This window comes from Bos indicus, chromosome 5 (genome assembly GCF_029378745.1).
Source record: "Bos indicus isolate NIAB-ARS_2022 breed Sahiwal x Tharparkar chromosome 5, NIAB-ARS_B.indTharparkar_mat_pri_1.0, whole genome shotgun sequence".
Classification (NCBI taxonomy): domain Eukaryota; kingdom Metazoa; phylum Chordata; class Mammalia; order Artiodactyla; family Bovidae; genus Bos; species Bos indicus.
Genome location: NC_091764.1, coordinates 31,021,485 through 31,037,097, shown reverse-complemented (window position 1 = coordinate 31,037,097; position 15,613 = coordinate 31,021,485). Strand labels below are relative to the sequence as shown.

Sequence of the window (15,613 nt, the reverse complement as noted above, 5' to 3'; positions counted from 1 at the left end):
CGGGGGTGGGGTGGGAGGCAGATGCTGGAGCTAGGGCCCGGAAGGGGCCAACCCAGAGCATGGGACACAGGAGTGCATCCAGGCTTTGAGGCCCCTCTGAGCAGGGTGTCAGACACTGTGAGGTCAGGGCCAGAGGTGGGGGCACTAAGGGAGGTAAAGCAAGGAGGAAGACTGTGCTGGTCCTCTAAGCAGTCAACTCACATGGAGGGGGCTGGAAGAGGACTGCTCTGGGGACCCAGGGGCTGGGCTCCCAGCTCCAGCTCTAAGCGTCCTACCTTTTCCCAGTAGCAGAAGAGAGAGGGGTGTGTGCTCCAGCAGCTGGAGTGGAAATGAGAACAAGTGAGGGTGCCCAGCTGTCCCTGTGCACCTAGATTCCCTCTGATAGGCTCAGAGAGAAGTCGTTGATATTTCTATTTTAAAGTAAGGGATGAAGAGGCTGTAGGTTCTTGAAGAGGAGGGAGGGAGGGGGAAGCTAGGGACAGTTGCTTGCCTTGGCCAGCACACCACCCCCCCCTCTCCTTCTCCTATGGAAACTTAAGCTGCCCCAAGGCCCAGAGGAGCTAGTCCATTAGCTGTGGTCAGCAGGGGTGTAGGGAGGGGCCTCTCTCCCTCCAGGTCTTATTGTCAAATGATAGCAAAGCTTCTGCTCCCTCTGTTAGAGCCAAAACAAAACAAAACCCATAAAAACCTCCATGCACAATTTTAAAGCACACATGCAACCTCTTTATCTCCTCTGAATAGTTGAAGCTGAGTAACTGAGGGGTAGGTGGGTGGGAGGGGATGCAGGGACTAGACCACAGAGAGAGGAGGTGCTCTCCCAAAGGACTTTGCAGGTTAAGCATGAGGAGGAGCTTGGGGTAGAAAGAGGAGAGTTGATTCTCCCTCAGATTAGCTCCCTCCGGAATGGGGGCAAGGACAGGGTAAGCTGAACGGGAAGTGGGGAGAAGTCTTCCAAGATCCCCAGAGGATAGGAGGATGGGGGGGGGGGGGGCGGGGGCGGGAACTCCCCAAAGGAAAGGAGTTAGAAGAAGGGCCAAGAAGGAGAGTGGAATACCCTGGATCCGAAAGGAAAGAGTTCTAATTGATGCCGAGGGGAAAGTTGGAGACGCCGGGTCACTGGGCTTCAGGGTGTATCTGTCTCTGCGTAGGAGTCGGCCGCCCCCTCCCTCCCTCGGCCGCCCCCTCCCTCCCTCAGCGGTCTTTGGTATGGAGAAGAGTCCAGCCTGGGGATACTGGGGGTTTAGAGGGACCAATGAGAAGCTGATCCGCTCACAAGGGTGCAGGGAGAGAGCTGGCTGGGGCTACACCCCTGCTCCCCCCTTCCCCCGCCAGAACTTGGGCTTGTCCTATTTGACGTGCCCGCCTAAGCGGGCGGGAGCGGGTACTGACCCGAGGACTGGTCCCACGACTCCGTACTCCCTGCTACCCAGGCCGGGCCAGGACGCCGCCGGACTCAGCAGGAGCGCCCCCGGAGAGCAGGATGGAGGTAGGAGCAGCGTAGGGACCCAGAAGGGCCAAAGACCTCAAAGAAGCCCCTCGGGGGAGGGGTAGAGTGCAGATCCCAAAGGGGTCTGGAGGTGGGATCGCAGTTTCTGGAAAGAAGAGCGGATGAGGGGGCCCTGTTAGGCTTCTGGCGGGCGAGGATCTGGCTCCGAAACGCGCTGCCTCTGCTCTAGCCAGGGCAGCGCCTCCTGCTGGCAGGGCCGGAGCCCTGTCGGCCGACAGGCGGACCCCGGACGGGTGCCACCACCTGGAGGGCGTGTGCGACCGCGACCGCGGGGCGAGCGAGCCCAGGGGGCGCTGCAGCCGGCCGGGAGGAGCCGCCTCACCTCGCTCTCCGCCAGTGCGAGCTGAGTCCCACGGCTCCCGGAACCCGGGAGAGAAGAGTGACAGTAGAGACGCCCCGGGTGCCGGGCGCATCCCCGCTGGGGTGTCGCCAGTTGGATCCCATAGGAGCCACCGGGTCTGGGCCTGGGACGGGTGGATGGACGGAGCTTCCCCGGAACCCAGAGAGAGCGCTGGACGCTGGGGCTAGCGAGCCGTACACAAGCATTCTTCCTTTCCGATCATTTCCTCTGCTGAGGACAGGTCGGAGTCGTCTCTGGGACCGAGGCGCCTTTCTTTCCGGGCGCACCGAGCAGGTGTCGGGAGGGAGCGGAACCTTCCGCCTAAAGGTCCGGAGTCCGGGCAGCCCTTCGGCTACTCCTGCCCTTCTGCCTGCGGCAGTGGGAGCTCCGGAGCCCCTACCTTTTCTGGGGAGAGGGTTAAGGAAGAGAAGGTGGTGTGGGGGGCGGTCAGGGAAGAAAGGCGAGATATGTGGATGGAAGGACAGCGGCAGGCCCCCAGATAAACAGAGAACTGGGATCGTAGAGGGGGTAAGAGACGGAAATGGAGAAAGCTGGGCTGAAAAGCGACAGGGGAGGGAGAGAGTGACAGAGGCGACGAGAAAGGAAGAGAGAGGGAGGAAGAGAGGGAGGGAGGGAGGGAGGGAGGAGGGAAGAGGGAGGGAGCCCGGAGAGAGGGAAGAGAGCGCCGTGGGAGCCGGGCGTGGGGCGAGGCCAGGCGTGCAGGCGGGAGCCAGTGTGCAGAGCAGCTGCCCGGTCCTGCTCCCGCCTCGGAGCCCCTGGCCCGGGGGAAGGGGAGAGGCCACCAGCCCAGTCTATGTCTTTTTCTGACTCCAGTGCAACCTTCCTGCTGAATGAGGTAAACGCGAGGGCCCCTTCCCCAGTGGGTGGGAGGATAGCCCACTCCGAGCTAGGGAGAGGGCTGGCATTTGGGGGAAGACTGCAGTGATGGGGAGGGAGGCGGAGTAGGTGAGGCTAAGGGTAGAGGTGGCAGGTAGGAAAGGACGGAGCGCCAGTGCTGGCAGCCTCTGAGCACTGGGACTGGAATGGGTGGGGAGGACTGTGTGGGGGCCAGAAAGGGGTCTAGATGTGAGGACTGAGGGGAGGACTCTGCAAAGCTCCCCTGGTGCTCCTGCCTGCATTCCCTGGGAGCAGCCCAGCAGCTAGAATCCTAGAGGCTTTGGCTTTCTCCAGATCTTAAATACTGCTGGGAAGGACTTCCTAGAGGTCCTAGCTTCTGCCTCAGTTTCCTCTCTTCAACACTCTGTGACTGGGATCCACCCAGGTTCCTGGTGCACTTATAGGAGAAGCTAGAATGTATTCTGGAGATTGCCAAGAATTCCAACTCCCAAACCTGGTTATTCAGGCTTCCCCCCAGCCCCGACCCCATGTCCTGCTTCCATGCCTTGGGTATCTGCCAGCTGCCAGTCTAATGACGCTCTCCTAGAAAGAGGAAGGCAGGAGGAATCCTGTCCATGAATCCTCCTCCCACCCCAACCCCCAGCTCGCTCTCCTTATGCTTAGCCAGGGAAAAGAAAATGGATAAGGGACCACGTGGATAGTGACCGGCACATGTCTTGTTATAGGACAGGAAGCACTAGGCTGGCATGAGAACTAGAGCAGGCAGGTGTGGGTGAGGTGAGAAATGGAAGAGAGCAGTGAGTAGCAACTCGGAGAGAAGTGAACCAGGGAGAGGCTCTGAAGCTCCTGCAGGACCCAGGAGATGGCCCAGGTATGAGGAACTTGAATACATCTCCTGGGGGTGGTTGGCATGGCAATTCATGCTTCATGAGCAGACTTAAGACACCACTGTCCCAGATGGGGATGAAGACAAGGTGTGTAAGACAAGAGTGAGGTTGATAGCAGATCCACTGTTACCTACAGTCCCCTGGACACTCCGGTAGTGGGTAGAGTCCCAAAAGGAGGGGCCACGAGAGTAAATTTAGGGATGGAGAGAGAAGCAGATGCCCCGGTAGCTGTCATCTTCATTAGAACCATCTCCCAGGAAAGAGCACCTTAAGGTCTTATTGTGTCACATTTAATGCCCCCTTTCTGCCCCTCTGGAAGGACAGAAGAGACAGAGAATAAAAGAGGCTATGAGAAATACTGAGCAACTGGGAGAGGGCACAAAGCGAGAAGACAGTGTCTGGGAACTTCCGATACAGAAGAATCCAACATATAACCAAGCCCCAAATGGTGCTGGACTCAGGAGTGGGAGCTGTGAAAGTACACTGCCTCCCCCAATAGTGGGCCACAGGGGCTCCAAGAAAGTTGTTCGCCAAATCCCTGCGGGAGGTAGATGCTGAGCAGGGCTGGACTGCACCATTCACAGGGTGGTGAGAGACTAAAGGCAGACCAAGACAGTCTTAAGATGAGACCCCCTTCTCTTTTTCTTGTTAAGGAACACGAACAAGTGACCTAAGTGGGAAGCCAGTTGGTTTGGGTGGTCTTCCTCTCTCTCCCAGGCACAGTGTTTCCTACCACAGATCTCACCCAACCCTGTCAGACTTTTGGTTTTCTAACTCCCCTGAAGCCCAGGAAGAAAAGGGATGAGCAAATATCAGATTCACCCTCCTGGGTGTGAGACTCTGGGAGAGGACAAGGACTGAGACCCAGAAGCTGTCCAAGAGCACCCCTCTATCTCACATTCCTCATCCCCGCCACCGGCCCCAATCTCTGGGAGGAGGCAGAGAGGGGAGGAAAGGGTAGGGAGGCAATCAAAATTCAAAGGAATAACTTTTCTCTGGAGTTCAAATGGGTGGATCTTTGAGGAAGTTTCCTCAAGAGAAGGGCTGCTCCTCGGGTCTCTAACCTCAAATCTTAGTGCCCCTTTGAAGGAGACTGACTGGAAGAGTGGTAAATGTGGCTCCAACCCACACACTGGCCACCCGGACCACCCTCATCCTTTTGCTAAGGAGAGTATCTGGCCTTAGACTAGTGACTCTGAGGAGACTTGCTCCCCACGCCAACCCCGGTGTGGCCAGGCTCCCTCCTTCAGTCCCAGCCACAACCGTCCCCCTATCTCCACTCTCTGGCTTCTTTCCCCCTCCCTTTAGGTTCTCCTAAAGCAGCCCCTCCCTACGCCAGTTCCCACGATGCCTTGGCAATGCCTGGCACAGTCCTTGGCAAGGAAGTGAGGAAGGGAACCCCCATCCTGGCCAGACTAGGATGAAATCTGCCCGCGCAACAGGTGTAGTAGGGTGGCCGGGCCCCAATCCGCCCGGGTTGGGCAACCACCGAGGCCCTTTGCTGCGAGAGAGTCCCAGCACTAAAGGGGCCGAGCGTCTGGCGTGAGGGGGTTGGGGAGGCGGGGGACAGGGGCTACTTTTCGGCATTTGGCCGGGGGTCGCTAAAGCCACTCCCCCCCAGGACCCCTGCGGGTTTGCTTTTGGAGTCTCCCGGGCCTCCGGGGCGCAGACACGCCGCCCTCTCACCTGCCGCCCGCCCCCGCCCCCGCCCCGCCTCCTCTGTCTCTCCAGGCTCCCACTACCCTGCCTCCCCTCTTCCTCTCTCGGCCTCTGCCCCTGCACTGTCTCCCTCTCTCCGGCCTCCCCTTAACCTGCGCCCGCTCCTCGCTCGCAGGGTCTCGGCTCCGCGGCGGTCTCCGCCCCGCCCCTCCCCCGCGCCAGCCCTTTGTTTCCCGGCGGAACATTTCCTGGGTTGCCGAGCGTCTCGGTCTCCGCGTCCCTCCTCGGCCCGCCTCCTCCACGCCGGGATCCACCCCGCCCGCAGTCTCTCCTCCCCTTCCTCCCCGCCGCCCCTCTGCCCCGTAGGTGCTCGGGGACCCACCTTCTACCCCGCTGGCGTCGGCCACCCCCCGGAGGCCGGGCCTCGGGCTCTCCCGGCGGCCGGCGCCCCCCGCCGCCGCCCCCTCGCCCGCTCCCGGGGAGGGGGGTCAGGTGGGCGGGCGCTATTGTTGTAGGAGCCGGCGCCAGATTTCCTCAGCCGCGCTCGGGGTGGGACCGGCAGGGTTTTGGGGGGTGGGGGGAGCGGTGATTTGAGCTCGGAGCAGCTGGTCTTCGCGGCTCGCTCCCTCCTTCGCTCTCTCGCTCTCCGCCGCCGCCCGCAGGGCTGCGGGGCTCGGTGGCATCTCCCGGGCGCGGCCCGCTGTCATCGCCCCTGCCTCCGGGCCGCTCCCGCCCCCGGCGCCGCTCGCTTCCCCCCACCCGGACTCCCCCATGTATGACGACTCCTACGTGCCCGGGTTTGAGGACTCGGAGGCGGTGAGTGCCCACGGGGAGGGTGGGGGTGGGGACGTTGGGGTGACACCTCCTGTCCCTCGGACCCTTCCCCCAGTTCAGGACTTTGAGGAACGCCTCTGTGGCGGGGCAGGGCATGTCGTGGGGGGGGGGGGGGTGGCGCTCCAGCAAAGTGGAGCGATGGATGTTCACGCCAGAGGCTTCCCGGTGCCCCCGTCCTAGAGCAGGACGCATCCGGTGTGTGCCGAGAGGGGCTCGGGTGGAGGGAGGCTCAGAGCAGGTGGCTCCACAGCCCAGGACAGAAGGGTAGAGGGAGGCGGGGCTGGAGACTGAGGGCACGGAGGCATTAGAGAGGCCTCGGGCAACGTCTGGAGTTCCCCGAGGGAGGGTTTCTGGGGTCTGAACTCAGCAGACACAGGAGATGCGGGGGTTCTTACAGAGGGGGACAATCCAGCCCTCCTGTGCCTTAGTAAAGAACAGATTAGGGAACCTGGAGAAGAGCAGAGGATCCCATACCAGCCCCTTCAGACAGAAGGATCATAAAACTTGAGGACCTCCATTATCGCCTTCAGCTGGCTATCCCCGGGCACTGCCTTACCTCCTCTCCCCCCTCAGCCCAGCTTCTCTCCCAGGCTGGAAACTGGGTGCCCAGCACATGGGTGGGCCGGCTGACTGTGCCCCAGCCATCCCATTCCTCCTGCTGAGGCATCCCCAAGCAGGGGGGCATCCTGAGCACCTGCTCAGCAGGGAGGCCGGGAGATGAAGCCAGAGAAGCCCAGGGCCTGGGGATGGAGAGAAAGCTCTTTGCTCAGAGAACCAGGCAACTGATAAATATTTAATTCTCCTCTTTGCTTTTATCTCCTGACCCACTGAGACAAATCAGCTCATTAGGCAGTGATTCCCGGAGCTCAAGAGGGCAGGGAGAGTGCCTGGAAAGATGGGGCAAGGATGGGCAGCACTGTCTCAGTCCCTTCTCTCCAGCATCCTACAAGAAGGCCTCCTTATGAAAGCAGCTGGATGGCTTGAGAGGGGTCTCTGATCTGATATGAAGGGTAGGGTGCTCCAGGGTCAAAGGGGGAGTGTTGGCGTCTTCTCCCGTCTCCTGCTGCCATGCCCAGGATAGATGAGTTCTGGGGCTCAGGAAAGACACCTATCTATCAGTCCTTTTCGGGGACTGGGCCCCTGCTGGGCCCAATTCCCCACTGGGCCTCTGGGGCTAATTACATTGCAGCTAGAGCAGATGATTTTCAAGGCTCTGGTGAACACCTCTTCCTGACAGTTGAAGGGACAGCTGGCCACGGCCCAGGGTGCCAAGGTGAGCTGGAGAATGAACCTCCCTCTGTGGGGCTGGAGGGCCCTAGAAGGTTCTTCCCATCTCTAGTTGAGAAGGCTTGGACTGTTTCAAGGTAAAGCCTGACATAGGGATGGTGTTTGGGGCAGCCTGCTAACCCATTGCTGGTTCCCCACCCCTCTCTGGTTCCTGGATTACCCTCCCCCACTTTCCTTTCTCTTGCCTGGCTCCTTGCTCTCCCTGAGGCCCCCTCTGAAGCAGTAGGAGGGAAATCAGGCTCTAAATAAATCCAACGGCTCATCTCCCTCCTCTCCTTCCCCCGTGCCAGGCAAGAGTAGAGCTGCAGCCTGCCCACACACTCACCAGGCGAGGGGGGCACCACCAGGGCACAGTGCCAACTCCTGGCAGCTCCAAAGCACTGAGCCTCTGGCTGTTTTGGCATAACAGGGGGTGGGGGAGGCAAGACCCCAGGGTCTGCTTGGTGGGGCAGCCCTGGCTTCCCTGAGTCATGGGTGAGCTCTGAGGACCTGGGAAAGATGGAGAGGGGATTGCATTCTGAGCATGACTCACGGAACATTAGGGAGAGACCCTGTCATCCCGTCTTAGTCCAAGAGGTCAGGTAACCCAGGTGCCCCAGGCAGGAGCACAATGACTCAGGCGAGAGCCTGGAGAACAGAGAGGAAGGGTCAGGCTCCTCTCCCATCTAGGAAGCATCTGGCGTGTACTTACCAATGCATGTGGTCATCCTGCCTCACCTGCCCCCTTGCCTGCTGGCCCCTGTTCACTTCACACAGCTGTTTCCCACAGAGGCATCTCCTGTGCCCCGGGCCCCTGGGACGAGGTCCCCTCCTCAGCTGATAGAGCTAAGGTTCTTCCTGGGGCTCAGCTGCTCTTTATCCTGCTCCCAGGCCGGGCTTATTTAGTTCTCAAGGGAGATGGGGAACGTGCTCTGTGAAATGGAGGCCCGTCCCTCCTCATGCTGTCTTCATGCCTTGGGTCTAGCACGGACGTTGTCGTGAGCTTCCACACTAGGACCTGGGCTGCCCACAGGCTGACCAGCCCTCTTGCCCACGGTGGGCTAGTGTGTGAGTTTGTCTTCCCCACCCAGAATCAGGCCTCCGCTGCCTTCTGTGGTGGTCATGCACAGTGGGTCTGAAGGAATGTTCCTCAGCCTGAGAACATTCTACTACACACGCACACATGTGTACATTCCCACACGGTCCCTTTATCTAGGCTCCTGCCTGATCTCTGCCCCCTGGACCTCAGAACTGATGCAAGTATCCCTTCAGGCTTCTGCTCATAAAGAGGGGAAACTGAAGCAGGAAACAAAAGACTCCCTTTTCCCTAGACTGAGGGGGAAACCCAGACATTCTGACTTCTTCCCTCCTGCCCTGAGGTCCAGCTTCCCTTGTTCATCACCCTCATGGCCTTGAAGGTGAGCTCTGCCACCCTCCTAAGGCCCCTCATTGCTCAGAGGCCCTTCCTCTGAGCAGGAGTCAGACACCCTCCTTCCTCAGGTTACCAGAGACCCCTCCCTCCATCCCCAGGGTTGCTCCTGGCTGGGTTGCTGGGCACCAGCACTGCCTTCCTCCAGGGCTGATATCCCCCCCTGGCAAGGGGTGGAGAGATATAGGCCAGGTGGTAGGCATGGCCAGGCTTCATCTGGGCTCAAGGAGGTAGCTTTATGTTGCCTCCTCAGTCTGTGCTGCCCACACCTGGCCAGTTGTCCCAGCAGGTGTGAGAGGAAAGAAAGTAGGGGTAGGGAGAGCAGGAAGGGAGTAACTGCCAGAAGTTGGGAGCCCCATGTCCTCTCCTTCACCAAGGATAAGAGAGGGGATCTAAGGGGGTAGGCAGCTATATCCTGACACTCAGGACCAGCGCCATGCCAACCAGTGTCTCTTGACTGCTCCTGGCTGGCTATACTCCTGCCAGGCATTTTAAGGAAATAGTTTCCAGGCTGCTTTGCATGCTGATGTGAACAAGAGGGTTGGGTCTTCTGGATTCCAAAGATTCCGAATCATCCCTAGTATGTCATCTTCAGTACATCTCACCTCCCTCTGCCTCACAGGACATGGTCAAGGGGAGAAAAGGGAGGAAGGAGGGAAATGAAGGCTCTATTCACGGCTGCAGTATTAATAGGTTTGGGAGGAAGAGCCCAGATCTCAGCACATATGGGTTGGACTGGCTTTCCCGCAGCCCCAGAAGCACTGGTGCCTTTCCTGGGGAAACAGGAGGGACTGACAGGGCCAGCCACCCCCATGGAGCTGGAGAGGCTGAGGTTCATGGGGTTTGGAGGTGCCTTTCTAGTGCCCAGCACTCCTGAGCCCACAGGTCACCGCGTCTCCCCACACCAGGGTTCAGCCGACTCCTATACCAGCCGCCCATCTCTGGACTCAGACGTCTCCCTGGAGGAGGACCGGGAGAGTGCCCGGCGTGAAGTGGAGAGCCAGGCTCAGCAGCAGCTGGAAAGGGCCAAGGTATCCTCTTGCCGGCTGGGGGCACAGTGGGCCAGGGTGGGTGGAAACTGGTGCCAGGTCCTAAGTCTCGAGGGGTCAACAGACAGGATGTGCGAATGAGTATGTGTGTGGTTGGGTGGATGGATGGGCCCTGAGCCTGGAAGGGGTGCTTTGAGGTTCCCCTCATTTGCGCCAACTGTTGCGTTCCCCAGCACAAACCTGTGGCGTTTGCTGTGAGGACCAATGTCAGCTACTGTGGTGTACTGGATGAGGAGTGTCCGGTCCAGGGCTCTGGAGTCAACTTTGAGGCCAAAGACTTTCTGCACATTAAAGAGGTGACTGACCCCCTCCCAACAGAAGCTGCTTGGTTTCTCTGCTCTTACCCAAGTTCCCAGGCCTCTTGCTTCAGTCCTCTTTAATAAACAAGTCCCGAAACTCCAAAACTCATCGTTAACACCCCTCTGTACATACACATACCCCTCATACCCGAGACCTAGTCCTCAGGGTCTCTGTCCTCCTGAGACCTGGGCCTCAGCTCCAATCTGTACAAGTGAGCAGTTAGCTTAGTTGCCTCTGTGGCTCCCTGTGACCAGTGTGAGGCCTCACACACAAATCTTGGGGGTCTCAGACATGGCTGCCCTCCCCTCTGGCACCTTCTCCTGACCCCCTCCCCTTGCGCTGCCTGGCTCTCCCAACGCCTCCTTTTTCATTGAAGAGCCAGCGCTGAGGCCTGGACCGCCTCCTCTACCACCCCTTCCGCCCCACCCCACCCCTAGAAATACAGCAATGACTGGTGGATCGGGCGGCTAGTGAAAGAGGGCGGAGACATCGCCTTCATCCCCAGCCCCCAGCGCCTCGAGAGCATCCGACTCAAGCAGGAGCAGAAGGCCAGGTGAGAGCAGGGCTGAGACTCAGTAAGTACCTCCCCACGTGTGCTCTTTACCCACAGTCCACATCACCACACAGGCATGCATACCGCCCCCTCTCCGCAATATGCAGTGTGCACACTCAGACCTAACGTGTACATTCACAATGCACAGGTACAAATGCACACGTATTGAAGCTCACACACAAAGGCTCACATCACATGCACTTCTCTCACTAGCAGAAACATAAGGAGATGTATACAGCTATTGAGTACTGTGTAGAGCAGACACACAAAGACTCTCACTGACCTCCCTCTCTGCTCTCAGGAGATCTGGGAACCCATCCAGCCTGAGTGACATTGGCAGCCGACGCTCCCCACCTCCATCTCTAGGTAGCCTCCCCTCCACCCACCTATCTTGGGTAGGTGGGCCACTCAGACACAGGGGGAAGGGAGATTCTCCCAGTGAACAGTGTGGGAAGGGGTTGGAGCTGGGAGAAGCCCAGGGTTTCCCCTGGGGACGGGAACACCGTGCCCTCGGGGTCTTTCCCCCTTCACCAACTTTAATCTTTTATTTCCTTTTCCAAAAAGCCAAGCAGAAGCAAAAGCAGGTGAGTCAAGGAAGGGACTGGGGCTTGGGGGGCTCATGGCTTCTGGCTGTGGGGACAGGTTTCTGGGCAGTCATTGTTGAACGGGCAAGAAAACACAGAGGGGAGGGGGCCCAGATGTCTGCATCTGCCCCACCCCACTCAAGTGAAGGGCAGGCCACATGGCCATGACTTTGCCTGACCTCAGGTCAATTCTGCAGGCGGAACATATTCCTCCATATGACGTGGTACCCTCCATGCGGCCTGTGGTGCTGGTGGGACCCTCTCTGAAAGGTTATGAGGTGAGAGGTCCCTGACCCCAGAGTTGTTTCTACCAAACTTGCCACAAAAACAGTGGGAGGGGATGTTCCCTATGCCCATCCGTCAAGGTCTGTGTGGAGGGGGTGAGCTCCATGGCCGTACCTGGGGATGCTGCCCATCTCCAAGAAGGCTCCAGTCAATTACACGCCTTTCCCTTCACCCTCCCCCCACCCCAACCCAGGTCACAGACATGATGCAGAAGGCGCTCTTCGACTTCCTCAAACATAGGTTTGATGGCAGGTAAGCTACTCTGGCCTGGGGAGGCATGAGAATCAGGGAGAAGTCCTTGCCTCCTTCCAGGTGCTGTAGCCAGGTCTCCTCTAAAGTGAAAGTTGGTGGGACCTGGGTAGGGAGGGCCCTAGGCTTGAAATTTAGAGGCGGGCTGTGCTTCTCCCTGCCCACGCCAGGATCTCTATCACCCGAGTCACCGCAGACCTCTCACTGGCAAAGCGATCCGTGCTCAACAATCCTGGCAAGAGGACCATCATCGAGCGCTCCTCTGCCCGCTCCAGCATTGGTGAGAAGTCACCAGTCCTGCTTCTTTGCCCACTCATGCATTAGTGAAAACCTTCCTCATACCTTCCTCTTTCCTGGCAACTTGCATTCCTGCCCAACCCCTTCTCCACCTCCCCCAGGATTGGCAAGAACCCACCCTAGTCTCAATGCCCCAGTGCCTCTGCCTGCCCAGGCCTTGATGAACATCCTCTCCCTCCACCATCCCTTCCCATCCACCATTTGGGAGACCCCAAAGCCCTGTTGGAGTCGGACGGGGGTGGAGACACCAGTGAGCATTGCGGCTCCCCTGTCCCTCCCTCCATAGCTGAAGTACAGAGTGAGATTGAGCGCATATTCGAGCTGGCCAAATCCCTGCAGCTAGTAGTGTTGGATGCCGACACCATCAACCACCCGGCACAGCTGGCCAAGACCTCGCTGGCCCCCATCATCGTCTTTGTCAAAGTGTCCTCACCGAAGGTAAGGCAGCTGTGGCGATAGAGGAGGCCTACAGGGCTGCCCTCTTAGAATGCGGTACAACTCTGCTTGGTCCCTGCCCAGGGGCTCCTCAGGCCACTTTTCCTGCTGCTGCTTAACACCGCTCTGAGTCCTCCTTGCCTGCTCCCATGCCATGAGTTGGGGACATGCCCAGTGCTTCCTGGGCCCAGCTCTGCCCTTGCCCCTCAGGTACTCCAGCGTCTCATCCGCTCCCGGGGGAAGTCGCAGATGAAGCACCTGACCGTACAGATGATGGCATACGATAAGCTGGTTCAGTGCCCACCCGTAAGTGGCTGGGGCACCATTCCTGTGCCCACTCTTGCTTTTCCAGGGCTGGGGTGGGCTGATAGAGACGGAACATTCCTCCTTTCCCTTCCTTCCAGGAGTCATTTGATGTGATTCTGGATGAAAACCAGCTGGAAGATGCCTGCGAGCACCTGGCTGAGTACCTGGAGGTTTACTGGAGGGCGACCCACCACCCAGCCCCCGGCCCTGGGCTTCTGGGCCCTCCCAGTGCCATCCCCGGACTTCAGGTAACCATTTCCAAGGGCACTGATGCTCAGGCTGAGCCAGCCAAAGCAATGCCCCCTCCCCACCTGGCGGATCATTCCTGACCTCCAATTTGAAGGCCAAAGGATCAGAGAGCAGAGCAAGGGGGTGTGGGTGAAGGCAGTTCCTGATGAGGGAAGAAAGCAATGAGACAGGTAATCAGAGGCCACTTTTCCTAGGATTCCAAAGAAACACGCTCTCCAAACTCTTCTCCTAGTCTGTCTTGAAGGCAGAGTTTGGATTTGGCAGGATTCAAAAGTTCCAGTTTTCCTTGTCTGAAGTGGAAGAATGCTCCGGGGTGCTTCTCCTTCTGGATCATTTCCTGTACGCAGGGAACAAGAGTTGAGGGCAGGAATCCTCACGCTGCCAGAGTGGGGAGGGAGACTGAGGCGAGGTCCGCATGGCCTCACTTAGAGCTGCTATCTTGTCCCCAGAACCAGCAGCTGCTAGGGGAGCGTGGCGAGGAGCACTCGCCCCTGGAGCGGGACAGCCTGATGCCCTCAGATGAGGCCAGCGAGAGCTCCCGCCAAGCCTGGACGGGATCTTCACAGCGCAGCTCCCGCCACCTGGAGGAGGACTATGCAGATGCCTATCACGACCTGTACCAGCCTCACCGCCAACACACCTCGGGGCTGCCTAGTGCAAACGGGCACGACCCCCAAGACCGCCTCCTGGCCCAGGACTCGGAGCACAACCACAATGAGCGGAACTGGCAACGTAACCGGCCCTGGCCCAAGGACAGCTACTGACACAGCCTCCTGCCGCCCTGCCCCGGCAGGCACAGGCTGGCTGGGGCCCCTGCGCCAGGCAGGTTGGAGTTAGACTGGCATGAGGCTGGCACTAGGCTCAGCCCCCGAAACCCCCTGCCCAGCCCCAGCTCCAGGCCTGCCTGCAGTCCCGAGGTTCTGGGAGAAGAGCAGGGGGCCCCCTCACCTCCTGGGCACAGTGACCCCTCCCCAGGCTCCCATTCCAGGAAATAGCTGTGTGTGCTGCACCCTGGCACCTTTCCTCTCCTCCTGCACAAGAAACTGCCCCACTGGGCAGTGCCCTCAGGCCAGGACCCCCTTAGCAGGGGCCTTCCCACCAGACTCAGGGAAGGAATGCCACTCAAAGTGACAAGAGGGTGGGGCGTGGGTAGCATGGCATAAGGAAGAAACAAGGTCCCTGAGCAGGTACAGTCCTGTCCTAACCTGAGGGACTCGGGTTGTGCTTTGGGGTCTGAGGGCCTCTACTCACCTCACTGCCACACATGAGACATGAGACAATCGAAGCCCAGCAAGGTGGCACTCCTGGCATCAGCTGGGGTGGGGCATCCACACAAAGGCTGGAGCACGGACGGCTGGGCTAGGGCCAGCTGAAGCTCCAGAAGGGAAGGGCTCTGCTCACCTGCCAGGAAGCAGCTTAACATCTGAAGGGACCAGGGACTAGGAACACGGTGGACTGCGGGCTGGGGAAGGGAGGGCGAGTGTAGCAGAGAATATATGGACGGCTTGCTTTGGGCGCCTCCTTGCCCCACTCATTCTTTTGCTCTTGCATCCTATCTTTTCTGTTCTTGGTCTTCATGCCTCCCATGCCCATGGGATATGGGCCTCAGACTTTATTCCCTGATCTATAGCTGCTGCTCGTTAAGTTAGGATTAGAGGGGGAGATAGGACCCAGCGGACAGCCCCCAGAGGCCCTGTCAGCCTGGCTACCCTTGTCTTAAGAGGCTCTCGTGTGTGACCTACAGAGCATGCTCCACAAGCCCCTGCCCCACCTGTCATCACTAATAAACACCATGCGCAGACCCTTGGGCTCCTGTTCTGTCTGCTGGCTCAGGGAGCCAAGGCCCTCACTGCATGGCCCAAGTCTGGAGTTGAAGACGTATCCTCGATGTGCTCTCTCAAAAAAGACCCACTGAGTGGGAAGAGAAAAGGACAGAGCTGGGGGAGGCACTAGACTCCCGGGCGCCCCTTTACCCACCCGCTCATGCCCAGGCCCTGGAGGGAGACCGTCAGCAGCACAGAAGGGACTTGTTCAGGGAGGTGGAGAAGAGGCTGAGTCACAGCCTCACACTGTCCCAGCCTCAGGCCAGAAAGGCCCTGAAGGAGCTGCAACTCGAACTCCACGTCCTTGCCCAGCTCTTCGAGGGGTAAGGAAGAGCATGTGAGTAAGACGGGGGAGGACCCAGGCCTTGCAGCCCCCTCCCCACACGGAGACTCAGCCGGGCCCAGCTCATCTCTCCTTGCTGTCTCTGCTGCCCATCTCCTCACCCTCCAGAGCAGCAATCTGGGAGCCACAAACAATGGTCCTGAAGACTTGGGGTCAAGCACACTGTTCCAGGGTGGGAGAACGGTTCTGACTGTGCTGCTCCTGCCAGAGTTTCACAGCTGCTTTCCTTCCTCACCCTTGTGTGAAGACCCCAAGAGGCTGCCCAGGCCAGAGCTACAACTTCTATGAAGCCAGAGCTGAGGAGGGAAGATGCACGACAGTCCCACCGTCACTGCCTTTCCCATCTCCCCTCAAGTAGTT

The 15,613-nt window shown here is 59.1% G+C and overlaps 1 protein-coding gene across 5 annotated transcripts; it reads left to right on the top strand.

The window, feature by feature from the left end:
- Nucleotides 1-2,562: 2,562 nt before the first annotated feature.
- CACNB3 (calcium voltage-gated channel auxiliary subunit beta 3) lies at nucleotides 2,563-14,888 on the top strand. Of its 5 annotated transcripts, XM_019960677.2 has the most exons (14): nucleotides 5,321-6,067; nucleotides 7,323-7,358; nucleotides 9,689-9,811; nucleotides 10,003-10,125; nucleotides 10,567-10,682; nucleotides 10,984-11,048; nucleotides 11,247-11,266; nucleotides 11,464-11,544; nucleotides 11,745-11,803; nucleotides 11,971-12,080; nucleotides 12,384-12,535; nucleotides 12,743-12,838; nucleotides 12,937-13,086; nucleotides 13,537-14,888. In XM_019960677.2, the coding sequence occupies exons 1-14, from the start codon at nucleotides 6,023-6,025 to the stop codon at nucleotides 13,849-13,851; spliced, it is 1,491 nt and encodes a 496-aa protein (XP_019816236.1). In that variant the 5' UTR covers nucleotides 5,321-6,022; the 3' UTR covers nucleotides 13,852-14,888. The 5 variants fall into 5 exon arrangements, with proteins under 5 accessions (XP_019816239.1, XP_070645288.1, XP_019816236.1 ...); XM_019960680.2 differs by lacking the exons at nucleotides 5,321-6,067; nucleotides 7,323-7,358 and adding an exon at nucleotides 2,563-2,703; XM_070789187.1 differs by lacking the exons at nucleotides 5,321-6,067; nucleotides 7,323-7,358 and adding an exon at nucleotides 3,553-3,576.
- The last annotated feature ends 725 nt before the right edge of the window (nucleotides 14,889-15,613 follow it).

What these genes read in the sequence shown, in the direction of transcription:
- CACNB3 (XM_019960677.2), top strand. Translation starts at nt 6,023, where the DNA reads ATGTATGACGACTCCTACGTGCCCGGGTTTGAGGACTCGGAGGCG. An exon ending in CTCCCCACCTCCATCTCTAG is followed by an intron (nt 11,049 to 11,246) that starts GTAGCCTCCCCT and finishes TTTTCCAAAAAG; the next exon opens with CCAAGCAGAAGCAAAAGCAG. An exon ending in CCAAGCAGAAGCAAAAGCAG is followed by an intron (nt 11,267 to 11,463) that starts GTGAGTCAAGGA and finishes TCAATTCTGCAG; the next exon opens with GCGGAACATATTCCTCCATA.